Here is a 27,837-nt window from a genome sequence, read left to right as displayed (position 1 = left end):
CACAGGGAGGAGAGGACAGAAGTGCTGGAGAAAAGCACAGAGGCAAAAAGACCCCTCTCCTATGGCCCAAAGGAAAGCAGCAGGTTCTCAGCTGTTCACTTGCTTGCTTGTTTGCTTACCCTTGGTTTAGGCTGATTTGTTTATTGGGACTGTGAAGCCTCTCAGAGAGAGAAAAAAAATGGTTTTGAAGGCCTGGACAGAGCTAAGGAAGCTGAAAAAGTGACCCACTTACACCCCTGTGCATCTTAGAGTTGCCAAGTCACTGTGGCACATCTGTTTCTCAAAACACATCTGTTTACACTGTTGTTTGCTGCTGTATGCCCATGTTTCACTTTTTGGGGACAGGACAGGAAGGCAGATATGAAGATTAGATTATGGCCACTATGATCTCAGAACCAAGCAAAAGTAAAAGTGACCTTGCTCATCCTACATGGATTGGGATTTGTTCATTTTAGCATGACTGATGAAGCACAAATGCCAACACTTCCAATACACTTCCTAAAATCTGAAGGGCATCAAATATGGAGTTTTTAAATGTCATCTACTTTTTGTGTAATAACTAAGACCGTTGAAAGCTGATCTCCTGTGGAATCCCACTACACTAAAAGCACTTAAACCCTCACTGTGAGGAAACAAAACAAATTATTTTCCAAATCTTACCCTGTGTTTGGTTACATTCAGACATACTGCAACTCACTGAGTGCATCCTTCTTACACGGACACTGTGAAAGTCACAAAAATATTCCAGGAGTCCTCTTACAGTCAAAAATAGGTTTACTGGAATGTCTTTAGTTGCAGCTGTAAGCAGCAATACTGAAAACACTGAGCTTGTGCATCTTCATGACAGTACAGAACATTTCTTGGTTTGCAAAACCTAATTTTTTTAAACATGAGAAAGTAGCATCCTTGCAATTATTTACAGAATGGTTAGATTGCCTCTAATGTAGTTCTCTTTACATACATTCCCCCTCCTTCGCTTTGATGAAACAACTATGCTCCTTACTTTCAGCAACTGGCAGTAGGAAACTGCTTAAATTATAAATAACATCATTATTCCTTAGCTATATATACAAATAAAATGCATTGGCAAGTAGCTAGTTTCAAACTGGGAATCCTGGAATACAGCAAAAAGTGTTTGGGGTTTTTAAACTTTAGGTTATAAAAATCAACAGTAGCATGTATTAGACCCCAAAAAGGTCATTTGGCAGTTCTCAAAATGCCCTTGTCAAAACTGGCTACTTGCCTCTTTTCCCTTCCTGAAAAGGAACACTTCAAAGCTATATACATATGTTTCATTTAAATTACACAGCAGTTTGTTTTGATCATCCCAAAGCCGCTTCCATTGAGATCTCCAGCCATCAAGTCAAGTGTTGTATTTCAGGACTATGGGTACTGAAAGACACAATGAAACAAGTTTTTTAGAGAATATTTACAAACCTAACATCATTCATTGTCAAAGTCAGACAGAATAAAAACAGTGTTCCTTAGTTAATCAAGGATTTGCAAGTGAAAATTTGTTTCCTTATTCAGATTGCTTAAGTTAGCATCCTGTGCAAATCCTAGGCCAGAGACAGTAGTTCTTGCCATTTTTATCTACGTACAACTCCCCAAAAGAAACCAGATGGGACTTTCCATCAGTGTCTCTCCAGCCAGCGTTCCAGCTGCTGGCTCTGCTCTCATGTCCTACATGTGCATGTTAGCAGGATAAGACGGTCCAAAAGGACAACAGGTTTTTGTTCACTGTCAGGAAGGGGATCGGTATAAAGGTACATCTGTACCACTGTTACTAATTCCAAGACAAATGTGGAAGCTCCTTATGAATAACCATGCCACCCAGCCCAAGGGTGGAGTGACTTTCCTGCCTTTAAGAACTATCCAATCATTATTTGTACTACCACAGTCCCTAAGGGTTCCACTGTATTAGGAGTGGTCTGATCTTTGGGGCTTTCTTTCTAAAACTGTACCTCCTTCTTAGTGCCTTTTTCTTGTTTAGCTTGCTGAGAAGTCATGAAAAAGGTCCATGGGACAGCTGGGAATGGAGCCCATTCTCCAAGCCCCACTCACCTGGCTAGCCTCCCTGCCAGAGATTAATTATATAAAACACCGTTTTGAAAATAGATTCACACTAGGATGGACAAATTAAAACAAGTTACAGATTTTTCAACAACATTTGGAGAGAAAGATGGAGAACTCCAAAGATCTCGGGTACTAACCCCACTCTTCAAACAAGCCAATCAGGAGGGAATAATTTCTCATTAAAACAGGGCAAACCTCTTCCTGGTAAAGCTTAATATCACATGCATCTGTTTCTTTCCTCCCTGGTTACAGTTCTTAAATGAGCTGTTTAAATGAGAAATGATTCCTCCCTAGATGCTTATAAATCTTGTGTAGAAGGGACAAAGCACAGGCTAAGAAAGCCCCTTGCCCAAATACTGGCTGCGTGTCACCAAACCTCCTTTAAAAAGGGAAGGACTTGAGGATTACCAGTGACTTCCCTCAGCAGCTGCCAATCAGGACCCAAGTTAACAAGTGTGAATTTTACAGAAAATAAAAGTATTTTCAAATGTGAAAAGACCCAGACACTCAGGGAAGAGTTGCTGATAACTCACTGATTATGACTAGCAAAAGAACAATAGCAGCCAAACCGATGATGGCCTTCATCTGTAAGAGAAGCACAAATAAGCACAAGGGTTAAGTTCTTCACGTTAGATAGCATCTTCAGTTTGTCATAAATTAAAGAAGTTTTCCATTTTCCATGCATCATCTCTAGATGCTTTACCTGAGTGTTTCTTTCCTATTTATATCTGAGACAAGGTAAATGTTCCCATTACAAAGAATACTGATGGAAAATAAAAGTCTTTCTGCAGCAGGCTTCCCTGACAACACTACCTGCCCCAGCTCTGTTTTTCTTGGTTTAGAAGGCAGGCAAGCAAAGAGCTTGGGACAAGGGAAGAAAGAACATTCAACAATATTGCTACAATAAAAATACTTACAGGTGTGACCACACCATCTTTCAATAAGGCACTAAAAATGTAGACTAGTTTCCCAGCACCAAGGTGTTCAAACCTAGGTTCCCAAAGACAGACTTGCCCAAATGCAAGTAGTTCAGTTTCCAAAGGTCTGAGAAAACTGGCCTGAGTTTAATGCCCACTCTATGTTCTTTGAGTCAATATTAGCCTTGGAACCAAATCTTCTGCAGAGGGTTAAACCTGGGGCACTTCCCTGCAGTCTTTTTTTGTAGCAGAGATAGTGACACTGATGGCTATTTGATCTACAGTCAGGCTACTGTTCATGTTCAAGAAACATGAGCAACAAGTAAATATTACCATTTGGGTAAGCACCACCAGTGTCTGCACTGCACAAAAGAAACCAGGACTATAAGAACCTGGAGATGTAGAAATGTTGCCAGATATTGGAATGCACAGCACTGTCATCATTAACTGATAGAGCAGCCAGCCCAGATTGACAAAATCCACATCTATGAAATATTCATGGGCCAAGGCTGTGTTTTATTAATTAAATATTTAAAATAGTTTCCAAGGACTCTGCACTGTATTGGAATCTCTTCACACAGCAGATGAGTACTAAGCCACTGAGACTTGGAAAAAGAAAACCTGGGAATTAGTCAAGGAACACTAAAAGTCTTGAGGCCCCAGAAGGCAAAGCAATCCAAATACCGCCATAAACCATACAAATTTCACATTAACTCCTTTAATAAAACTGACTTACAGTTGAAAAAGTAGGGTACATGTGCTGGCTTTGTTTTTGTTTTTAATGCTCCAGAGTTGCTGCAAGTCTCAGTTGCAGGTGACACTGGAGGAGGGGGGGGGCGGGGGAAGAAGGATATTTCCCCTATTCTGTACTGCAATAAATCCTCACTGCTGCACACGCAAATCAAGGCAAGACAATTCATCTGTGGCTACTCTACATCAATTATGGGAAAAGTAGTTGTGAGGTCCCCACACACCAGGGTAGGGAGCTTCTCTGGCAGGCATACCTAGATTCAAGATGGCAGCCACCCCCTTGTCCCTCCTCCCACTGGGGCCTCTTCACCAATTCACAGATGTAGGGTCGGAAGCGACCTTGCAAATCTTCTAGTCCACCCGCCTGCCCTGGGCAGGAGCAAACTGGGCTCAAATGACCCCAGCTAAGTAATCGTCAACCCTCCCCTTAAAGACCCCCAAGGTAGGAGCCAGCACCACTTCCCTTGGAAGTTGGTTCTGGATCCTAGCCGCCCGGACTGTGAAGTAGTGCCTTCTAATGTCTAGTCTAAACCTTCCCTCTAACAACTTAGATCTCTTTCTGCCACTGTGCTTTCGAAAAGGGAGTTCCCCAGCTTGTAGGCATGTTGCTGGTTCTTACTGTCTAAGTGCAGCACCCTGCATTTGTCAGTATTGAATCCCATCCTATTCTCATTTGCCCACCCCTGTAACCTGTAATCTCCTTCTGCTTCTCTCCCCCCAGACCTCCCCTCAACCAGCATGGTACCTCCGATGCAGATGCAACCAATGCAGCACAAGGTGCTGGAAATGAGAATTAAGACATTGTTATCCCTCCACAGCTGTGCTAACCTGTGCTAGGGCTGAGCCATGCACAAACAGCTCCCAGACCCCCAGTCCAGGAATTAATTTATCTACCCTAATTCCATTTTAAAGGAGTCTGCTTCAGGCCAACAGGCAAAGCCAAGAGGGCTGAAAGGGATGGTAAATAGGATAAAGACCCTGCTGACAAGCAGCATGACCTTTTCCTTTTGATATGCAGGTAGAAAATACTTTAAATTTTAGTGAGTTTTCCTCTTCTATCCCTTAACACAAGCAGCACTGCCGGTTTTAAAATAGTCCCACAGGAGAATTCCATTCACCAGTACTGTTCTTCAGGCATAAGAATCCATGGATCACTTGGATTTTGGCCAGTAAAAGAAACTAATGCAGACATCTCAGTTGGCCAATAGCTCTATTTGGCTAGCTGTGAATGTTATTAATACTGTGAATATGCACAGTACTCTAAGATGTAGTATAAGTTTAACATTAGAAGTATATTGGAGCAAGGAGCCATCTCCACCGGCTAACTTATAATGACATGCAACTCTCGTTCTGAGTTTCAGATCACCACAATTTCAAGATGACAAAACATTGAGATAAGTGATGTACAACCCCTCCCCAGTAATGCACTAAATTTTACTTACTAGAGCACTTTGCTTGACCGAGACAACATTCTTTTTTAATTGGATTGTTGACTTTGTTAATAAACACTGATCAAATGATTGAGACTTGCACATGCCTTATAAAATAACACTAAACTTAATTACTGTTATGAAAACAGTACCTGGCTTATTTGCATTGCTTGGTTATTCAGTAAATATTACTTTGTTCTTCTCTAATAATCTTTCATTAAGAGATTGCAAAGACCTTTATAAAAACTGCTCCTGTAGGCTTCATAATCCCCCTGTAAACAGTTATTTATATTGCCATTGTTTGAATTCCTTTCCTCCAATTGCCTCTCCTAAAGATGTACCTATTTCAGTACCTCGTTAAGCTAGTCAATCCTACTGTACTTAGTATGGTCAGGGTAACAAGAAACCATGTTGGCCAAAGCATAATGTTCAATATGGAGCAAAGGTTAGTTGCCCCAAGTACAGAGTGCTTGTCTTCATCCAAGCAAAGACTACTTAGAGGTGTATGCTGGTATGGAGAACTTCTGCCAGCCTCACCTTTAGATGTAAGACAGGGATGGCTGCAATACAAGACACTAAATCTACAAACTAAGTATGAGCTTCAGTCCCTGCCAAGCTGCTATGGTGACCCTCTCAGTTGGGCCATGTTTGAAGAACCTGCATTACAAAATCCATTCCTTTCCCCTCTCTACTCACCTTGCAACCTCGCCACCACATCTGCCTTCGAAGCTGCTTCGCTCTGTTGCTGAAAGCTGTTGCATTGTCCGATAAACTCTCTGTGGCACACAGAGAAATGAATTAAAAAAACAAAACAGAGTCACTTACCCCTTTGGTAACGCAAGTACATGAGAAAAAGAGTTATTCAGTTCTACAAACTCTTTTTTTAAACCATAAACTAGGCAACCAAAGAACAAACACTCACAGAGCAATTCTGCATAGCACTATAGGAATCCAACATTTATTTAATCAGAAGAGAACATTTATAAGTGTAGTAGAATCTTGTCAATTCTTACTAGTACAATACACCGATAGAACATATTGTACTAGTTAGTAAATGAACACAACTGAAGAAAAAAGGTTACTGCAAAACAAAATGGTCTTTCTTAGTTTGAATAAAAGTAATTTAATTGTAGCAAATACCTTCAACATGCTAAAAATGAAAAAGAAAACTGTTGGAAGTCTTAGCAATACAAGTCTTGCCTGCAGTGTTCTACTATTAAGTTTTCCTTGAGACAAAGAGCAAGACTGACAATAAGCATTCAGTGAGAATTATCAGCTGTGCAGAACAGCAAAGCAAGGATTAGAGGGGCTCTACTGAAGCACAAGCCAAATGACAGGGGTTCCAAGTAGACCACAGCATAAAAGATCTATTATAACCAAAGTCCTCAACACAAAGTTACGTGGCTCAAGAAGGGAGCATTAAACAAATTTAAGTTGCAATATCCAATTACACTTGGGACAAAAAAAAGGAAAGAAAGAAAGAAATTTAAAAAGGCAAAAGTAGTGCTACAAGTCACCTGCTCAAAGCAGCAATTTAAGGGGAATATATAAATCAAGGTGTGTCAAGAGAGCAGCCATAAAGTGATGGGAGACTTACCCTCTTAGGAAATGATGATACTAAATTGGGAGGTGATGCAAACACTGGGAAGAACAGAGAAATAATACAAAGGGACCTACAGAGGTTAAAAATATGGACAGGATATAAAATGAGGTTTAAGCTGGATAAATGCAAAGCCAATACAATAGTGGACAGCTAATCTGAAACACAGCTGTTCAATGGTGAAAGATTCTGTTTCATTGTTCCTGCCTTCACTGAGACTAGAGGTAGGAGGAGAGAGCAGGATCTTACTATTCCAATTAAGGGACATGAAAAAAAGGAGAAAAGCACTAAGGACCACCTCTGCAAAAACACCTAAAGATGGAAATAGATGCCAGTGGGATTTCAGAAGTTGGCAGTGCTTTTGTACATCCCAGTGCCCACATATCTACATTTTTTGAGTGTCTAAAACCCACTGTAAATATGGCCTGGAGTCAGATATTAGGACCCTAACAAAATTTCTGTTTGGATTTATGGTGTGATAACACATAAAACACAGGACAAAACTCACGACACCAGAACACCAGCGGTTTGCAAAAATCAGGGGAATTTGAGAATGGAGGAAGTAATTTATGATGTGAGATTAGAGAGTGAGCTCTACGTTAGAAAGCACCTAAAAGCCAGTATAGGAAAAGCTATGTACACCAAAAGAAAGGAATTTAGGCACACACAAGGGAGCAAAGGGGATACAAGTGGAAAGAAGAAAATTTAGACAGCAAGCTGCCAGACAGTAAAAGCTATTGGCCTGGACAGTAGATTTCCTGAGAGATTGGAGACAGCTATTTGTCTAGAGTAGGGTACTAAACAAAACAAGCCTCAAAAGGGCTTTAAAGAAAAAGAATGAGATGATTTATCAGATGTTTTGTCTCTACAATTTATAGGATTTACTGTAATGAAATGGAATCAAATAAGAGGGCCAAAGAGAGCAGGGGGGAGGTAGACAGCAAATTGGCCACATTCACCTCAGTAAAGATAACTTCCAATATTTTTCCGGAAGTCATTACAGTTTGAATACCCAGAGAACCATACTACTGCACAGGACTCACAAGTTACACTAGGAAGAAGGGGAGGCATGAGAAGGCAATAGTACTGTAACAGTATTAAGTGCTCGCACCTGACTTATCTTGAAGGTCATCCAGTCTCTCACCCCTTTCAATCACCTTTGTGATGTTCTCTTGCATGACATCAATGACTTCATCCACCTGGTTCTGTACACTGGATAACAAAATAAAGCCATTATAAATTACACAAAGCCAACAAAAGCAAGTGCTACGAGGATACCGTCCTGTATTGGTGCCTCTCAGAAAGCCGGTCACACTGAAAGGATGATGGGCAGTTCACCAATGAGGCAGATACCGGGGAAAAGGGAAAGATCATCGGGACATCTGGGAAAGGACTAAGTCTTAGCATTGCATGTGGCCTGCAAAACACATCTCAGAACAGGATATGTCCCTTTCCTCTTTTTAACTGCTCCATTACTCTTTCATTCTCATCCCAAGCTAAGGCCAAGGGTTTGGAAAGCTGGAGAACAACTCTTTGGATAACGCCACATCTTGGTCCATAGAGTCAATAGCGTTCTTTCCCAGAGACAATTTAGCACTGTACTCTCAGAGAAAAAGGAAAGAGCTTCAGTAGTGTTTTTCTGCTCTCACAATTTGACTTTTCTAATCCAGCTTTAGCTCTCACAGCATAAACGCTTCCATCTCATATGCAAGTTCGGTTTTACTGCATCAGCCTTCCCATCTCCTTCAGGACTCACTTCACAATGAGGACAGTTATGGATGTATTGCAGGCTCTTACATAAAGGATATTTCAAAGGATTTCAGAAGCACATTGGAAATCAGTAAGAGAGGTATGTCCATATAATCTTTGTCTGCCTGCCAAATGACAGCAGAACAGAGGTAGACCTGAATGCATTCTCCACATAGGAATAGTTTTTCAAAAACTCATTGCTGAGGAGTTTAATTTAAATTCACTACATTTTCAGTATTGCTGGGCTATTGCCATTCTAGAGGCACTAGGGAAGACCGATTAATTAAGCACCATTCTCTAAAGATACTGTCAACAGCACCAAAAAGCCTCAGATGGGGGCCTTTCTGTTGTAGAGTGATTTAACTCAGTTGCATCTTTTCTAAGGTGCCAAATTTCAGCACAGGGATTTCAAAATAGCCTACAAATGAAGTGAAAAGTGTTTTCTCAAGGAAGTCTAAAGACAGTTCTTTTCAGTATGGCTTTATCTACCCAAGTATGAACCAAGTGAAGTAAATTAGGATAAACTAACAAATTCTAGCTTCTGAATTTCACTTTATAGGTTATGCAATGAGGTAGGCAGTCACTTTCCAGTAGCCTAGACCACAGCCCTGGGCTACTGCAAATGCACAAATTAAATGATGGTCACTGCTCCATAAAATAGAATTCCAAATCCACATGTAAATGTAGAATAAACTCAAATTCTTTTACTGAAAAAAACCCTGCTACATTCTGGTTTATATTTAAAGTCAATGCATTTTTATATTTACAGGAGATGGAAAGTGGTAACAGCTGGAAGAGCCAAAATATAATATATCATTTGACATTTACTGGCCTTTCAGAACAATGGCAGGAAGAGTCATCTCTGAGAAAGACAAATTTAAGCACAGAACGAAACAAATGTAAAACATTGTCATCTCTCAGCTCGGCTTCAAATACCTAGCTCGGTTTCTTTGATTTCTTTGTGTGGATTTAATATAATTTCAAATACAATGAATGTGCATATTTTGCAAAAGATAGGTATAAATATGAGAAGGAAAGAACATTAAGCATCCAACATTACTGGATGTATCAGGTACTAAAGTATCAGGATTCTCAGGGCCCAACCCTGTAGCATCTATCTAGCATGACATGCAGCCCCTAGCCCCTAGTAGTGGGGAAGGTGGACAACCCTACTATAAGAAATGCTGCCTCTAGTTGAAACTGACCTAGGTCTAAGTCTTCAATGACTTAATTGTCTTGTTTTCAATCCTCATATTCACTCTAACCAGTAGTAGATAATATAATGCGGGTGTACATGTGAAAGGTATCCATATGGACATCTAATTATCAAATCTGAACTTCAAAAATAGTAAGAAGCTTTGCCATTCCATAGCACAAGTACAACCTGAAAGGGATATAAAGTATACAAGATACAGATACTCTGAAGTGCTTTGGGTTAGAGTACAAGGCAGTCGAGGGGAAAGAGACTTAATGGTGGGAGTCTACTACAGACCTCCCAACTGGGGAGAAGAGCTTGACCAGGAATTCTTGGGTCAGTTCACAGAGGTAGTGAAGGCTAAGGATGTGGTAGTCATGGGGGACCTGAACTTCCCAGACATCTGCTGGGAAGAGCAGTCAGCCAGGTCTGAACGCTCCCGTAGGTTCTTGGCCAGAGTGCAGGACCTCCATCTAACCCAGGAGGTGCACAGCCCCACCAGGGGAGACGCCTTGTTGGACCTGGTGCTGGCCACGGGTGATGACCTGGTGAGGGGGCTGCGGGTGCTCGACCACCTGGGCGACAGCGACCATCGCCTGCTGGAATTCACCATCCAGCGCAAGGTGGCAAAGGCATGCAGTAAGGCACCAGCCCTAGATTTCAGGAGGGCAGACTTCAATGAGCTAAGGAGGATAGTTGGAGAAGCGCTGAGGTCTTGGAGGGGAGGGGAGCCAGGTGTCCAAGGAGAGTGGTCGCTCCTTAAGGAGATGATCCTCCAAGCCCAAAGGAAGGTAATCCCAACGAGGATCAAAGGGAGCAGGAGGGCACACAAGCCTCTGTGGCTCACCAAAAGCATCCGGGAATGTCTCCTTGCTAAAAAGGAGGCTTACACCCAATGGAAAGAAGGGGTCATCACCAGGGAGGACTATTCTGTAGTTGCTCGGGGATGTAGGGGCGTAGTTAGGAAGGCCAAGGCAGAGATGGAACTGGGACTAGCTTCCCAGATTAAGGACAATAAGAAGTCCTTTTTTAAATACATAGGGGGTAAAAAGAAGGTCCCGGGTAACGTGGGGCCCTTGCAGGACGCGATGGGAAATTTGGTTGTCACACCAGACGGCAAAGATAACATCTTTAACGATTTCTTTGCCTCCGTCTTCCTAAGTAGGGACCAGAACAACCACCCCACTGCTGGGCCACCCTCGGGCCCCGGGGGAGGCACACCTGGGCCATGGGTTAGCGAGGATTTAGTTAGGGAGCTTCTGGAGGGGTTGGATGTATTCAAGTCAGCCGGCCCGGATGATCTCCACCCCGGAGTTCTAAAGGAACTGGCCGAGGTAATTGCAAGTCCCCTGGCACGGCTTTACGAGCACTCATCGTGCTCTGATGAGGTACTGGAGGACTGGAAGAGGGCCAACGTGGTCCCCATCTTCAAAAAAGGCAGGAAGAAGGACCCGGGAAACTATAGGCCGGTTAGTCTTACCTCAATCCTAGGCAAGCTGTTTGAGAAAATTATGCTGGCACACATCCAGGAGGGGCCAGCAGGGGACTGCATGCTTAGGGCCAGCCAACACACGTTCATCAGTGGCAGGTCCTGTCAGCCCAACCTGGTGGCCTTTTACGACCAGATCACCAGATCATTAGATGCAGGGGTAGCAGTGGATATAGTCTTCCTGGACTTCCGGAAGACCTTTGCCACTGTCTCTCACCCCGTTCTCATTAAGAAACTGGGGGGCTGTGGTGTAGACACCCACACAGTCAAATGGGTCGCCAACTGGCTGGAGGGCCGCACCCAGAGGGTGGTGGTGGATGGGTCCTTCTCAACCTGGAAGGACGTGGGCAGTGGGGTCCCCCAGGGCTCGGTCCTCGGGCCCGCACTGTTCAACATCTTCATCAGCGATTTGGATGAGGGGGTAAAATGCACCCTGTTCAAATTTGCTGATGACACCAAGATGTGGGGGGATGTGGGCACACTGGAAGGATGCAATGGGCTACAATCAGACCTGGACAGGTTACAAGGGTGGGCAGACGAGAATAGGATGGGTTTCAACACAGACAAGTGCAAGGTGATGCACCTCAGGAGGAACAACCGGCACCATACCTACAGGTTAGGGAACTCCCCTCTTGTCAGCACGGAGGCGGAAAGGGATCTGGGGGTCATCATTGACTCCAAGATGAACATGGGCCGGCAGTGTGGAGAGGCAGTAAGGAAGGCCAACCGCACCTTGGCATGCATCCACAGATGCATCTCGAGCAGGTCCAAGGAGGTGATCCTCCCCCTCTATGCGACACTGGTCAGGCCGCAGCTGGAGTACTGCATCCAGTTCTGGGCGCCGCACTTCAAGAGGGATGTCGACAGCATGGAGAGGGTCCAGAGGAGGGCCACTCGTATGATCAGGGGACAACAGGGCAGGCCCTATGAGTACAGGCTGCGGGACCTGAACCTGTTCAGCCTCCAGAAAAGAAGGCTGAGGGGGGATCTTGTGGCCTGTTATAAACTAGTCAGGGGGGATCAGCAGGCACTGGGGGAGTCCCTGATCCCCCAAGCACCGCCAGGAGTGACCAGGAATAACGGTCACAAGCTGGCAGAGGGGAGGTTTAGGTTAGATATCAGGAGGCGCTACTTCACGGTCAGGGCAGCTAGGGTCTGGAACAGCTTCCAAGAGAAGTGGTGCAGGCTCCTACCCTGGGGGTGTTTAAGAGGAGGTTAGATGCACATCTTGCTGGGGTCGTTTGGCCCCAGTATTCTTTCCTGCCATGGCAGGAGGTCGGACTAGATGATCTGCTCAGGTCCCTTCCGACCCTAGAAACTATGAAACTATAAGATAGAGCAGTTTCCATTGAACTCACCCAGGCATGAATGGCTTACAAGTAGAAATCCAACCATTACAAATGGAACACGCCCCAGGTTTGGCTAGGACAGTCCTGGATTTCACAGGCCACTCCAGCATCCTGGCCAGTTGGTGAAAAACAAAGCAAAAAGTCCTGGACTTTTTGGTGCTATCCTGCCTGCCCATGCCCAGCCTGGCCCCTCCTGAGCAGCAGCTATAGACAAAGGGGGTAGAGGGCAAGAGGGCTACCTAACCTCCCCCTCCAATTTAATTTTCCTTGCTGTAGAAGTGGCAGGTTGATACATTCAAGACAAACATACAAGAATTAGATTCTACAGCTGGAAAACTGTATTAAATTCGTTGTTTTCCATATATAGAACCTAATTATGGGGGGGTAATCTTATAATCAGGGGTGTCTTATATTTGAGTAAACGTGGCAATTCCCACGTGTTCAAATACCATTGGAAGCAAAACTGCTGTTACTAATTCAAGAAAAAAAAGTCATTAAAACCAAAATAAATAAATCCGAATGTTCCTACATATGTTTTCAAGCCACTAATGAAAAACTGCACAAAGGAATAGCCATATGTAGTGATTAGTTAAATAGTGAGGGCTATACTTTCATCTTGTAATTTCAACTAGGCTTTGTAAAACCACTGCAGCTCTGCTCTTGTAATACATGTCATCATCAGAACCTACTCCTGCAAACACCTAGCTTAATATTCAACTGGAGAGGACATTTTCCCCTATATATACAGATGAAAATAGCACAAAAATGAGACACTGACCTTTCTTGTAGCTTATCAAAGTGTTCAACCCTCCCCATCCACCCAAAATCCACCCAAAATCTTCACCTGCTATTCTTGCCTTTCTATATCTAAGACAAGCAGTTGTCTTTAGTGCTGCAGGCCAAGATGCTCAGAAGTTTTTTTGGGAAAGGTCCCTCAAAAGAAAAATCACACACAACTCAACAAGGGCAAACCTAACATTTTTTAACCTGGCTTGTGAACAAAACATGGCAGTGGCAGAACTTTCTGTTACTTTAAATGAACTAAGTCACCCCATCATAACAATTTCCAGTGAATCAATTTACTTCTTCCTTTATCCTGATACACTGAAGCTATTCAAGCGCTGGCAAAGGTGCTAATCTTACACTGCCTACACCGGATGTACACACCCAAATACCTGCATCATTACATCTGTGATTCACTACCAAAGGCTAACTGAAAAAGGTGTCATAATAATGAAGTGTAGGTGATGGAATCTCTTTCCTCTGCATGCCATGGACAAACCTGAGTAATTCAAAAGACAATTACAGCTTCCAAGCATAAGAAATTAGAAAACAGAAAGAGGTACTGGGGGAGAGGTAGAAGGCTGGCTGCCTGAAAGCCTCCTGTTCAGACTTCCAGGATCTTTTCAATGGCAGTTTCACATGCAAAAGGATGATGGAAGCAGGTCTACTTTTTACTTTGCTTTTCAGTATAAGGCTATTCTTTAAATTAGGTCACTGGTTTAAAAGTCCTCCCAATGACAGTTTCACCAGGAAGTTTTCTTAGTATAAACCACTAGTAGAAATGTACAGAGGATACAATGTGAGTAACTGCATATTAGAGTCAGATGAGGTAGAAATATGAGAAGGTGTTCAAAGGAAACCCCACAAGGTATACAACAGTTGTTTTACTTACAACCTTTGGAAATGGTTTGCAGATATTAGATGGCTACGTAGCTCAGACCAAGTTACATACTTCAGACCTTAGTGTCCCAGTATCCTTGGATTACAACTAAGAGCTGCAGGCCATATGCTATGTATTATTATTATTTAGCTATAGCATAGTTATTAAGTTCACTTGGTACACAAGTGTAACAAAAAAGGTTGCACCCCAAAGAGCTTATGACCTATATAAATAAAAGATAAAGCATGGAAGAAAGGAAGAATTAGCATCCCCTTTTACAGTTAGGGATCAGAAAGATTAAATGGCTTGCCTAGGTTCACATAGAGAGCCTGAGCTCACCAAAGAATCAAACCCAAACCTTCTGGATCCCAGTACACTGCCTTAACCATAGAACCAGCCTGCCTCTTTCCCTGGGAGATGGCTTCCAGCAGGGGTCAAAGGTCTAACTAGGCAATTTCTGAACAATTGCATTATTTGCAACTAATTCTATGTGCTTGATGTTGGAAATTCAAGCAATACTAATGTTTTTTTGGTTTTACTTGGCCAGGGAACAGATTCTAGGAAGAAATGTATTTACTAGTAGCAAGCTTTTGGCTTCTTAAATATTTTACTTGTGAATCTGTATCCTGCCAGGTTTCCAAGTAGGAAAAAACTGAATGCCCAACCAGGAAAGGGAGTAAAACAAAAACATAAGACACGTCTCTTGTGGCTCCATGTTACGTTAGTGACCGTAAACATGCTGGTTTTAATCAGAACAGCAATAATGAGTTCACTGGGATCTTGGTATGATTCAGTATCTGCTTTAATGTCCTGGCTGGTTCTGAAGGAAAGGAACTTGCCTTTGCTTTGTAGGATTATTATTTGACAAAAGTAACAGACAAATCATACTACCAGACTAAGAACAACAGTCTATTCTTCAAAAGACAATAACAATGGGCGAGAACACTGGCCTCTTCCCATGTGACCTGTTATACAAGCCACCAGATGCTGGAATAGTCCAACATTTTTAGCAGGTAGCATGAGATGCACTTCTCCCACTCTTTATCAAATGGTATATGCATGGACATTAATGAGGTCCCATGTACTTTGTGGGGTGCTCTGGCAGGGTACTTCAAGGTGCCTTGCTATGGGTCTAGAAGCGTGAATTCAAATCTTACTGTGGACTTGTGCTGACAGCTACCCCTGTGAACCCAAATGCAGACAGGCACCTGGTCATCCAGACTAGGAAGTCAAAGGCAATGAGACATGACACTTTTCGCATCATTTCTTTGTGTGCAATCTGCTGCAGAAACTGGTGTTCCTTAACCATGGTAACCATATGATCCACAGGGTTTGGGAGGACCTTTGACCTTTTTTAAACAAAGAATAATGTTGCAAAAATTGCTGTGGTGACAGGAATCTAGAGGTTTGTACAAATGAGACAAGAGGTACTTGGAATCTTCTAAACATCCAAGGGAGATGCAGTTGCTTATCAAGGTTGTAAGATAAGCACATTTGATGGATAGTTCTCACTAAAATGATACATAGCAAAACAATTAACAATGATCTTTGAGTTGTTATTCTTAGTTTCCTGTATCAATGCTACTGCAACAAAGACAGATATCTGAATCTCTCCTAGGCCTGACAACCCTAGAAAGTTTAATAACTACACTACAGCAATGGTGCAGTTGCAGAACTGGTAGCACTAAGACGAAAGACTAAGGTGTTTTAAACAAACTGGTTGTGAGCAAAGTTTTTATCAGGCACTGGTAAGTGTCTGAGTTTTGTGTACACCAGTGACTAAATGTTGAAGGTATTTTGTTACCATGATGAGTGTGCTAACATTCTTTGTACAGATGCAGCCTAAAAGTAATGGTTTCAGGCTCTCTGCAGATTCATGAAATCAACACTGCCTTGACTTAAATTCAGTTCATATTATTTAGGATGGTTTCATAAACATGAGGGTTAGAACCAACAGTGTTAACACAAAAGCTGAGAACCTAGAACATAATTCAGAGCAACGAGTTGATGCAGCAACAAACTCCAATGCTGAAGAATCGACCAGGCCTCACTTATTAGCATATTTAAGGAGATCTTCTATTAAACTGCACTCAGTTTATGATGAAAGCCTTTAGGGAGAAACAGAAAATTGCCTAAAAGGGGCTTAGCATACATAAATAGCTCCCAAATACCCATTCTATTTTACTTGAATCAAAGAAAACTAATAAATATTACCTTTTGTCCCACTGTAAGAATTAATCTTACTAAGGTATTTTGAAAGGTGAAACAACCTCATTTACAAAACAATATTTTATTTTCATTGCAATTATAATGTAGCAGATTGAAGACTTTCAAAACCATGGAAAAGGATTTAGGATCATGTGTTTCATTGACTTTCTATGAGACTTTTGCCCATAAGTCCCTATGGCACTTCTTTAAACTTCACCCAGATTAAGCCTCATGTACCCTGGGCTCTTCTAGTTAAGAGGTATCTATGCAAACAAAATTAATGCCCCCAACCACTCACAACTGGAGGGAAGCCTTGAACATATATGCTGCACCTAAAGTCTCCATTCTGACAACTCTGATGATACAGCTCCCACTGAACCTTCACTAATACCTCCTGTACACTTTGCCATCATATTCAAAGCTGCTGTCAACTTTCTAAATACTCTTTTACTGCTCTTTTTCTCTGTCCAATTACGTCTGGCAGAGAAACAAGCGTTAACCCTCTCCATTGGTAAGGCCTTTTCTCATGAAAAAGAACAAATCATTTTCTTAAATTTAAAAATAAGGGACTGCATTAGACAAAGTGATAACATGTAAGTTACTGCACTTTGTAAATTTAGCTTGTTGCACCGATTTAAGTTTTCTTCCAGCCACGTTAAAAATACATGGCTGTTCAGATGATAATAACAGAAAGCAAGACACTGAAACAGGCTAAGCCTTTTTATTTCTTCAATGCTAACTGGCTAATCTGAAGTGGTTAGCACAGCAGAATGCACTCTCACCTTTCCACTGATTTCTAAGAGCTTGTGGAAGAAAAGAATTACAAATGCTCAAAGGAGATTCCCTCAGTGTTCGTATTTACAGCTCCCGGGTTGAACATCATCACCTCAAAACTTATGGATGGAGTCTGACTGGAGGGTCTGTGCTTTCAACCATACTGGGATGACTACTGAAAGATTTGACAGGCACTGGTTTTCTCTCACCTACAAAAAAGAATCGAGACTGAAGCCACAAGCTGAATGATTTATGTGCAGAGCCGACTTCCAACTAGGTTCCCCTCAGATTTCTATTCTAGCTCTCAGGAGCTATGAACAGGAAGACAAACATGTTTCAATAAACTGGACAAGATGTATTCTTCACCTGTGACTAACCTTTCGCCTCCCCCATGGTGCAACAAGTATATTCTGGAACAGACCAAGCCACAACACCCAAAACATTCGCACGAAATTATTCTCAGAGAAAGATCTAGTGCTGTTAAGTCTCTTTCCCTTGGTTCTTTCTAACTAATGGTTATAATCTCAACTCTAATTGTTTCCTGTTTGTTCAGCTACTTTGAGCTTAGTAAGTCATTCCCTGCCTCCAGAAAGTCACAGAGATCTATTCCCCATCCCCACATGATGAACTAAAGTCCACGGGACCACGAGGTGCAAAGAAAAATCTACAATATAGGGGATTATTTGAAACACCAAAGCAGAGAGGAGAAAGGATGAGGTAAAAACTAGGACAAGAAGAGAGCAAGATGATGATAAATATGGCATACAGACACAACAGGGTCTCAATTTTAAGATGTTATCATTAATTTTCACATCAAATTTTGTAATAGAATAGTAAATGAAGAGGCCTTATGAAGAGAGAGGCTGAGAGCCATGGGATTCTTCAGCCTGGAGAAGCATAAGCTCAGGGATGACTTAGTGGCAGCCTATAAGTACATAAGGGGTGTGCGCCAGGAACTGGGGCTGCTCTGGTGAACAGGCATTTCCCAAGGGAAGACGAGATCTAATAGTCACAACCTCCTGGAAGACTGTTTTAAGCTGGACATAAGGAAAAACTTCTTCACCATCTGTGTTCCCAGAGCCTGGAATAGACCCCCTCCAGAGGTGGTGCAAGCACCTACTCAGGCACCCAAATGTTTCTTGAAAATGTCCAGTCTTGCTGGGATCCTTTGACCCTAGCTGACATCCTGCACCCAGGGCAGGGGGCTGGACCCAATGATTTTCCAAGGTCCTTTCCAGCCCTAATGTATATGAAATCTGTCTATGAAATACTGTAGGTGGAATATAACATAGCAGCAGCTTTCAATAGTCCTTTAGATGGCATGCCAATTTGTTAAAGCCTACTAATGCACAATTAACTCTTTGATAACTCAGAAGGTGAAACTTCACCTGCTTAAAGAGAGATGGACTAAGAAATATCGGTCACAAAAGATTAAGAGTGAATGATGTTCATATTCAGAGCTAATCAGAAGCATGTCAGCAAGAATGCAGCAAAATATTAAAGTAATGCATAAACAAACTGACATCTGCACTACAAATCAGAGCCTCTGGAGAACTTACTGCCTGATTTTGTCATTCCTAGGTCCAAATTTTGGTCCAGAAGGTCCTCTCCTGCAGGAACAAGAGACAATAATAATGGACAAAAGTGAACAGAAATATCTGAGTGCCAAATGGTTAGGCCTTCCAGCGTTCAGAGTTGTCATTTAAAAATAAGACAAGACACAGTAAACACAACAAAAAAAAGTCATCTATCAGCAAGGAGTTGGCCCTGGAACTACCAGTAGGATTCTTCCACCTTTAACATGTGGAGGCCTAATCTTAAGCAGCTAATGTTAGCTTAACCTTAATTTATATTTGTTGCTAAAACCTTCCCTGATGTAAATTGTACTATATCAGTGATTTCAAGCGAATCTAAAACAGATGGCAAAAGTTAGATCCCCAATCAATTCCCCACTATTAGTAAGTTTGTGTTGCTTTGTCTTTTCAGTTTTCCCAGTTCTGCTCTGACCAGGACAATTAGCAGTACACTCCCCCGCTAACTATAGTACCCAAACACGGACCTTACAGATACTCACAAGAAGAAGTCCTCCTCTTCATCAGAATCTTCTTCTAAAAGGTTTCGCTGTGAAGACAGAAAAGCAAACAACTTCAATCAATAAAGTAGCCAGAGTACTGTATGTACACTTCAAGACCCTACAATATAATCTCCATTCTTCTGAGCAGGGACTCTGTACAATTCCTTTCAGAGATTTTTTTTTAAATGACCAGAAAGGGCATTATTTCTAGTCTCACCTTCTAGGAGCTGAGCTGAGCTGAACATTTCTGTACCCTTAAAAAGTAAGGAAGACATTTGCTAGTTCTACAAAATGCATAGCAATATCAGGCATTGCAACTAAGCCACTGAGTCAGCTCTTGTTGCTACTTGTAACAATGAAAATGAAGCCAATTTACAGCAAGTTTCTATCAATTCCAGGAAAGGTTTGCATCAAATTCAGTTCTCTCATTCACTTCGAAAACATCTTTCTGATACTTTGCAATGCAGAAACCAGGTGGTCTATAAACATACTGCACAATGCCCAGTAAGACTCATTATACACACTCACACACGTGTTTACACACCATTATGAAATGCTGACATACAGATTCAATCCAAGTCAATTCTAAGGCTCCATTCGAAAAGTATTGCAGTCAACCAGCACTAAAGTTTTTCACAGAAAACATCTCTCATAATTAGGATTACCCTCTCTACATGGAAGATCACATTATTACCTTCTCAGAAGACATTGCAGCTTTTCTGTCACCTGATGATATAAAGGATGAAGAATGAAGATTTAATGTAATAGATTCAACCCATATCTGTAGAGTGAGTCAGGTTAGTTAAACAGAATGGGTGCACCTTTCCAGTTTTCAAATTAGGATAAGGATGATATGCAAGTTTTATTAACAGAGTGATCTTATATCCAATTTGCTTTGCATTGCATGACTATATTTCCTACCATATCCCCTACTGTGACTGCTCCAAAGATGCTTAGAGTAAAGTGGAACTGAATTCAGCATCAAGGATTTCACCTGTTGTGTACAGAATATAAACCTTAGGGGGTACATTGCTGCTGTTATTAGGGGAGCTTTTATAACTGTTACTCTTGATTGTTGTATAATTATCCCTATACTGTTTCTTTATTAAGACATTTTCACCCCAGCTTTTGTTAACTCTGTTACATGAGTGAATGTTTCTAAGATCAAGCCCAATTCAATCTTACAAAATTTGTTCTGTAAAAGGAAGTTTGAGACAAGTAAATTGTTACTAGATTTTATCATGCCCACCAGACTGAGTAGATTGGTCACTTGGACTAATTTTTCATGACTATCTTATATTTAAAGCAGCTTTACATGAAGTTGGTTAGGTTATGTAACATAAATAATAAAAAACACATACGTATGGAAACATATATGCCCAGGAAAAAGCAAACTTGCTTAAATAGGTACTTTGTGTCAGTTTTTCACCAGTCCCATGGGACAGCCTTGCCCACTACAGGTCAGGGAGGACTGGGTGAGGGAGATTCCTTGCCCTCCATTGAAGCTGACCTCGTGAAGGAACACTGACAGGCTGGATACCTTCAAGTCAGCTGGCCCTGATGGGTTACACTCAAGGGTACTCAAGGAGCTGGCAAGCATCATAGCTCAGGCCCTGGCACAGATCTTTGAGAGCTCTTGGAGCTCTGGTGAAGTGCCCGATGATTGGAAGAGGGCCAATGTCACGCCTAGCTTCAAGAAAGGAAGGAAAGTAGATCTGGCAAACTGCAGGCCCATCAACCTGACCTCTATCCTGGGGAAGGTCTTGGAAAAGATTATCAAGGAGGCCATCCTTAACAGACATGCTGAAGGCAATATCCTGAGGGATACCCAGCATGGGTTTGTTGCGGGTAGGTCTTGCTTGACCAATCTCATTTCCTTTTATGACCAGGTGACTTATCGCCTGGACAAGGGGGAAGAGATCGACGTTGTATACCTCAACTTTAACAAAGCCTTCAATCTGGTATCCCATGATCACCTTTTGGCTAAACTGGCTAACTGCGACCTTGACATCACCACGATCTGCTGGCTGGGGAATTGGCTCCGTGGTAGGACCCAGAGGGTGGTGGTCGACAGGAGCCAATGGTCTTGGTGTGCTGTGACCAGTGGGGTCCCACAAGGCTCTGTCCTAGGGCCTATACTGTTTAACATCTTCATCAATGATGTGGACATTGGTGTCAAAAGTGGACTGGCCAAGTTCGCCGACGACACCAAACTCTGGGATAAAGCATCCACACCTTAGGATAGGAGGGTGATCCAGGCAGATCTAGACAGACTCATGAAATGGGCAGACGAGAACCTGATGGTGTTCAACACCGAAAAATGCAAGGTTCTCCACCTTGGGAGGAAAAACCTGCAGCGTCCTCATAGGCTCGGTAGCGCTATGCTGGTTAGCACTACAGATGAAAGAGACTTGGGGATCATGGTTTACCACAAGATGAACACGAGCCTTCCATGTGATGCTGTGGCTAGTAAAGCAAGCAAAACGCTGCACAGATGCTTCTCAAGCAGATCCCGAGATGTCATTCTCCCACTATACTTGGCCTTGGGGAGGCCGCAACTGGAGTCCAGTTCCGGGCTCCACAATTCAAAAAGGATGTGGAGAAGCTTGAGAGAGTTCAGAGAAGAGCCACATGCATGATCAGAGGTCAGGAAAACAGACCTTACAACAACAGGTTGAGAGCCATGGGGCTATTCAGCCTGGAAAAGCGCAGGCTCAGGGGTGATCTGGTGGCCACTTATAAGTTTATCGGGGTACTCATCAGGATCTCGGGGAAGGATTGTTCACCAGAGCCCCGCAAGGGATGACAAGATTGAACGGTCACAAACTCCACTGTGAGCAATTCAGGCTGGACATAAGAAAGAACTTCTTCACTGTCCGAGCCCCCAAGGTTTGGAATAGACTGCTGCCGGAGGCGGTTCAAGTACCCACTTTGAACGCCTTTAAGACACATTTGGATGCTTATCTTGCTGGGATCCTACGATCCCTGCTGACTTCCTGCCCCTGGGGCAGGGGGCTACACTCAATGATCCTCTGGTGTCTCTTCCAGGCTAAATGTCTATGAAATTGTTTCGTGGGTCTGTTTTCATGTTTTACCTCCATAACAGATAGTACAACTGCTCATGTCTACCAAAACCCCTTTTTGGGGGGTTTAAAAAAAGCCAAGAAGGGAAAGTTCATTAGTTTAGGAGCCCCAGAACCACCAAATCCAACCCCATTCGCATGATGCTCAGAGATTAGGCCTGTGCAAAGCAGCAAGTATTCAATTCAGATTCGGACCTGGCCGACTCAGAGAGACAGCGATTCAATTCAGCAATTTGAATCACTGTCCCGATCTGATTCAGCCAATTAAGATCCAAAGATTTGGCTACAGACTAAACAGGCAGCAGTCCTCGAGGATGCTGGGCATAGCTGCCTCTAGCTGGCAAGTCTGTAGTGGTGGGTGGAATGGGGAGGGAAGGAACTTGGTGGGGTGGGGGGAAAAGAGATCAATGCCTCCACAGCAAGGGAGGGATTGGGCCTACCCAGGGCTGGGGGCATGGGACTCGAGGAAGGGGGCTCCCACCACTGCACACCGTCACACACCGCAGGTCCAGGAAGGCATGGGAACAGGTGTGTGCCCCCGTATCTGCGTGGGGCAGGCTGGGATGGGCTGTGCTTCGGATGGGTGGAGGAAAGCACTGGGAGTGGGGGCTATGACCTCCCACCGCTCACCCAGCCTCCCCACACCTCCTGGACAAGCCGCAGCTTCACCCTGGCTGGGAAAGCAGCAGCAGGGAATGGAGGTGGGGGCATGCACCCAAATTGGAGCAGGGCCGGTGGCAGGGGCTATGGGGAATTTTAGGGTGGCTGCAGCCCCCCAATAGCCCACGCTCTACTGGGCTCTGGGGGGCATGCAGAGCACCATCCTGGTTCTACCTGCCCCAAGGAGCACAGCCCAGCAGCAGCGGCTAGTCTCCCGGAGCCAAGCCCAGCCCAGCCCACCTCATGCAGATCTGGGGGCACACACCCACTCCCATGCTCTCCTGGACCAGTGGTGCATGGCAGTGTGCAGTGGCAAGAGCCCCCTCCCCAAGTCCTGTACCCCCCACCCCCTCAGCTGGGCAGCTCATCCCAGCCCCAACCCCAATCCCTGCCTCACTGTGGGGGCACTGATCTGCCCTGCCCACCACAACAGGCTTACCACCTGGAGGCATTTGTGTTCAGCATCTCTGAGGACTGCTGCTTGTTTAGTCTATGGCCAAATCTCCAAATCAGTACTGAATCTTTTCCAAATCGATTTGGAGGCTTCCAATTCAATTCAGATGTTTTAAATGGTCTCCTGATTTGATTCTGATTCGGAGATTCAGCTGCCAAATCAGGCTGAATCTCCTCCAAGTCTAATTGGCTATCAAAGCTTCGCACAGCCCTATTACAGGTGCCCTTTTCCTTGGAAACTGTTTTGGATTGCCATCGGCAACTATCATAACCTCACCTGGAAATCCATCTACACTACCACTTAATTCATGATTGCTGAATCAATTTAAATAGAATATAAGAAGTTGCGCTCTAGTCTAGAGGTGGGCTTTCACGGTCTCCTTGCAGATACAATAGCGTTGTTCCTTGCAACCAGAGAGCTTATTACCTCACTGGCAGCTAAGCCACTGCTTACAAGCTGAGCTAAGCATCATTTTAGATGACAGTTTGGTTACCAAATTTGGTTTAAACATAATTTGACTGGATATATTATGTTTAAATCCACTTACCTGAAATAGTAATTTAAACTAATTCAGCGCACACATTTACAAGTTCAACACAGAGGCTTTACCTACAGATAGCAAATCCCCATTGACAGGACACACACACTTTTTATGAATTATTTAGACCCCCTACGAGGGGTTCCAAATAGAAGACCACAGTATGCTGCATTATCACAGAATGGTAAGTGGTGACCTGGTGTCTCACCTATAATGGCCTAATACCACAAACTCTTAAGCTGAGAGAAATCTCATACACAAATCAGATGTACCTACAACAGACTTATTTGTTAATGTGTCAGTTTTTAGAAGATCAGATCAATTGAACAGAGCAGTAAAAATTATACACATTTTAATTAACAGAAATATATCAGATCCCTCTCAGCTTAAGTTTGTGCTATTAGGCCATTATAGGTGGGACATTACTGTAATTTGCCTGTACCATCTACCAACAGTTCTGCTTTGCCACCTCATGGTAAGTGTGACATTCATTTATAGTGCAAATATCCATAAAAAATAAAAAGATTGCATGCAAATTACAAACAGGTTACACGGGCAATATGCAAGAGACAACATGATATTCTATTCTGTTTATACTACCCTTAACCAGTCTAGTGTTATGCAGAACAACTATGTAGCAGTGCCCTGCACATTCAAGTATCAGATACAATACTCAAACATTAAGCTATTTTCCAGCTTCTTCAGAAAAAAAGTGCTACATGTAACAGTCTACCTGGGGGTGCTCAACCACCGGCCCATCCAGAATTATACACCACTGGTCTACGTAGTTAAAAGGCACAGGGTAGAAGATGGTTAAAGCATTCCACTACGGCTCCAGAGAGACAAGGTCAAAGGGGTACCTGGTCATCCAGCCAAAGGAGGGAAAAGTGAATAGACATCAAGCCAATCATAATACTAGAACCAATGTCTACTAGAGTTGGTGCATCTTAACCACCTAAGCTCAGGCAGGCTTGTTACATATATAACCAATCTATTCATACAGTTGTTTCATACAAATGAAGGCCAGAACATCTCATTTTTCCACCAAAACATGCAGCATTTATTGGTGACCTTCTGACAAAATAAATAATCAATCAAGTCACTTTATCAAACTGTATAGACCAGCCATACCTGCCAAGCTAAGAGGGAGTATATACAACCTCTAAAAATAATATCATGTCATTCATTTTTATATTCTACAACCATGCAGCTATGATTACAGCCGCAGTATCACACTACAGCTACAACAGGACTCCATGGAAACATGAAATAGCCTTGAGGCTGAAGTAAAAAACTGGACAAGTGCTTTTTTGGCAATAGTACACTTTATTTATTTATTTCAAGGCTGTTCATCTGTTTCCCTCAGGTTTGTGTTCTAGCTCTGAGGACTAAGATGTACAGGAAAACAAACATGTTTGTTTCAACAAATTGCACAAGGTGCATTCTTCACCTGTGGACAAGATGTTACCTCCCTCATGATGCAACAAGTACTATGAGTCCTTCATATAAGAGGATACGCCAGGCTGGAACTTGGAATGAGCAACACCACTCAGAACATTTACAGGAAATTATTCTCAGAGAAAGATCTAGTGCTGTTAGTGTCTTTCCTTTTGCTCTAACTCGGGACAACTTCCAGCCCGTGGGCCAAAGCTGGTTTGCATAACTACTGGGCTTTGTCTGTGCTTATGCCAATACCGGGGATGAGCAGAGGAGCTATGCCAGGGTCAAGGAAGCTATGCCTATGCTGCTGCTTGGAAGCTGGACAACCTGATTTACTGTATTCAATTTACAGGTCCCGGCGAAGGCTCAGAGTGGCTTACAATAAGAGGATAGAATAAGTTATAAAATAGGAGAACAAACAAGAGAACAAAAGCAATTTAAAGGGAAAGCAGAGAATCAACAGAAAACAGAAATCCTCTAACCAATATCCCAGCCTAGCTTTGTTTATTAAATGCCTGTCCAAATTAGAAAGTCTCACCATGCTTCCAAAAGATGTTACCAATTTCAGTTTCTTGTTTTAAAATCCTTTTTCAGTGCCCATTTAGAACACATTTGCAAAAAGGGAATTAATGCACACGCGCGTTTCAGACCAAATCTTTGCAACAGCAGTTTGTCAGTAGCTCTAAAGTCATAAAATGATGCATTCTGGGAGTTACAAATGAGCGGAGCCAGCCAGAATTTTATGAGATATAACAGGCTTTTAGAAAAAGTGCCTTTCAGTTAACAAACTGAAGCCGACTGTTGGGGCTACTTATCACATGTGCCACACTTTCCCCTCTCAATTTTTTGAGTTTAGACCTTTGTTACGTACATACGTACTATTCAGGATTTTGTCCACTTGTATAAAATTATTTTGGGCTTTACTGTAAGCTGCCCCACGTCTTTTTTTTCTGAGACAGACAGCATATAAAGAAATAAATACTGGTGAAATAATGGATTTCATTCATGTGTAGCACACTGTTTCAAAATTATTCAAGTCATCAGTAACATGGTGAAGCCTACTCCTACACCACCAGTGAACACAAAGCTGTTAAATATACAAGGAGGGCTAGGAATGAAGCACTGACAAATGTAGTCAAGGCTACCACAGACCACCAGGCACTTACCCTTTCACTTTTCACTGAACCGGTGACGTCATCATCGTTAAGGTGGCGCTTGAATTTTGGAGGCATGTTTTCCACTCACAAAAGATGCCCTTGATGGTCCAGGGCAGAAGGTGGGGGGAGAAATATGCTGCCTAGCAGAGAGGACAAATGCACGTCTTTGATATCTAATGTTATGAACAATTGGCAATCATTATCACCCCTTCTCCAGCACCCAGGAAAACAGCAGGAAGGCAGCCAGAGAGCACCACCAGAATCCCCAGGAAACCGAGAACGGCGGTACGTCATCCATTGCTATGTCGCACCATCACAGCCCCACAAGCCCCCCTTAAAGGGAAAGGCAATTTGATTGCATTTCTTAAACCCTAATCCTGGGAATGCTCAAGTACTGCTCTAAACTCTGGCCCTTCTGTGAGGAGTCACATGTTTGGCAGCATTACTCAGAGCTCCACAGCTAACCACCACCACCACCCAAAGGCAGTGCGAAGAGGGGCTCCAGGCTACAAATACATTGAGGCACTAATTGTGTCTTTGAGCATCTTTGGTGCATCCCCACGGCTGTGCTGCTGTTTGACAGTACTGGGGTCTGGGGAATAAAAGCTAAGGGTATAGCAAGGGGAAACTAAAATCGGAGGAAGAGAGGATGAGCAGGAAGTGTCACTAAGATGTGAGGGAGGAAGGGTTGGTTGATGTCCATGGCCTGGCCCAGGCTGATGGTGCTGAAAGTCTTTCCCACCCTGCTGGGGGACAGCTGCGGCCCTGCCGACCCCGGCCCCTGGGGAACCAACCTCCGACCCCGCACCACGCTCAAAGGGACAGAGGCAAAGGTCTACCCCCCAGCCCCGGCCCCGGGGATAGCCAGGACCAAGTGCTGGAGGCGGGGCGAGACGGGAGCCGCAGGGGAGATCCTGGGGGTCACGTGGTGCCCCACCTGCTCCCCCCAGCGACCCACGTGACCCCAAGCCGAGCGCGCCGGGGCAGGCCGCGCAACTCCGCCCGGGGCTTGACCAAGCCAGGACACCCCGGCCTCCGCTCCCGTGAGCTACACAACACACCCAACCCCAGCCCGCATCCCGCTCACCTCGCTGCAAGGCCCGGCTGAGAAATGGCTGGTGTTGCGGCCGCAGCCGAGTCAGCTGCTCCATCGAGCACTCGACACCCCCTCGGAGGGGCGGAGCCGAGCGCCGAGTCATCGATTCCCCTTTTCCCCTCCCCCACAGGCGGA

The 27,837-nt window shown here is 43.5% G+C and overlaps 1 protein-coding gene across 2 annotated transcripts; it reads right to left on the bottom strand.

The window, feature by feature from the left end:
• Positions 1–756: 756 nt before the first annotated feature.
• VAMP4 (vesicle associated membrane protein 4) lies at positions 757–27,837 on the bottom strand. 2 transcript variants are annotated; one of them, XM_090047824.1, is made up of 8 exons: positions 27,694–27,837; positions 26,616–26,746; positions 19,275–19,321; positions 18,760–18,810; positions 7,885–7,985; positions 5,870–5,949; positions 2,610–2,661; positions 757–1,392 (listed from the first exon to the last, which is right to left on the bottom strand). In XM_090047824.1, the coding sequence occupies exons 2-8, from the start codon at positions 26,679–26,681 to the stop codon at positions 1,364–1,366; spliced, it is 426 nt and encodes a 141-aa protein (XP_089903950.1). In that variant the 5' UTR covers positions 26,682–26,746; positions 27,694–27,837; the 3' UTR covers positions 757–1,363. The 2 variants fall into 2 exon arrangements, with proteins under 2 accessions (XP_089903950.1, XP_089903951.1); XM_090047825.1 differs by lacking the exon at positions 27,694–27,837 and adding an exon at positions 19,969–20,000.

The sequence above is a fragment of the Crocodylus siamensis genome, chromosome 5 (genome assembly GCF_052110815.1).
Source record: "Crocodylus siamensis isolate JL-2025a chromosome 5, ASM5211081v1, whole genome shotgun sequence".
Lineage (NCBI taxonomy): Eukaryota > Metazoa > Chordata > Crocodylia > Crocodylidae > Crocodylus > Crocodylus siamensis.
The sequence above is the reverse complement of the archived record's forward strand: the minus strand, read 5'-3'. Positions and strand labels throughout refer to the sequence as shown.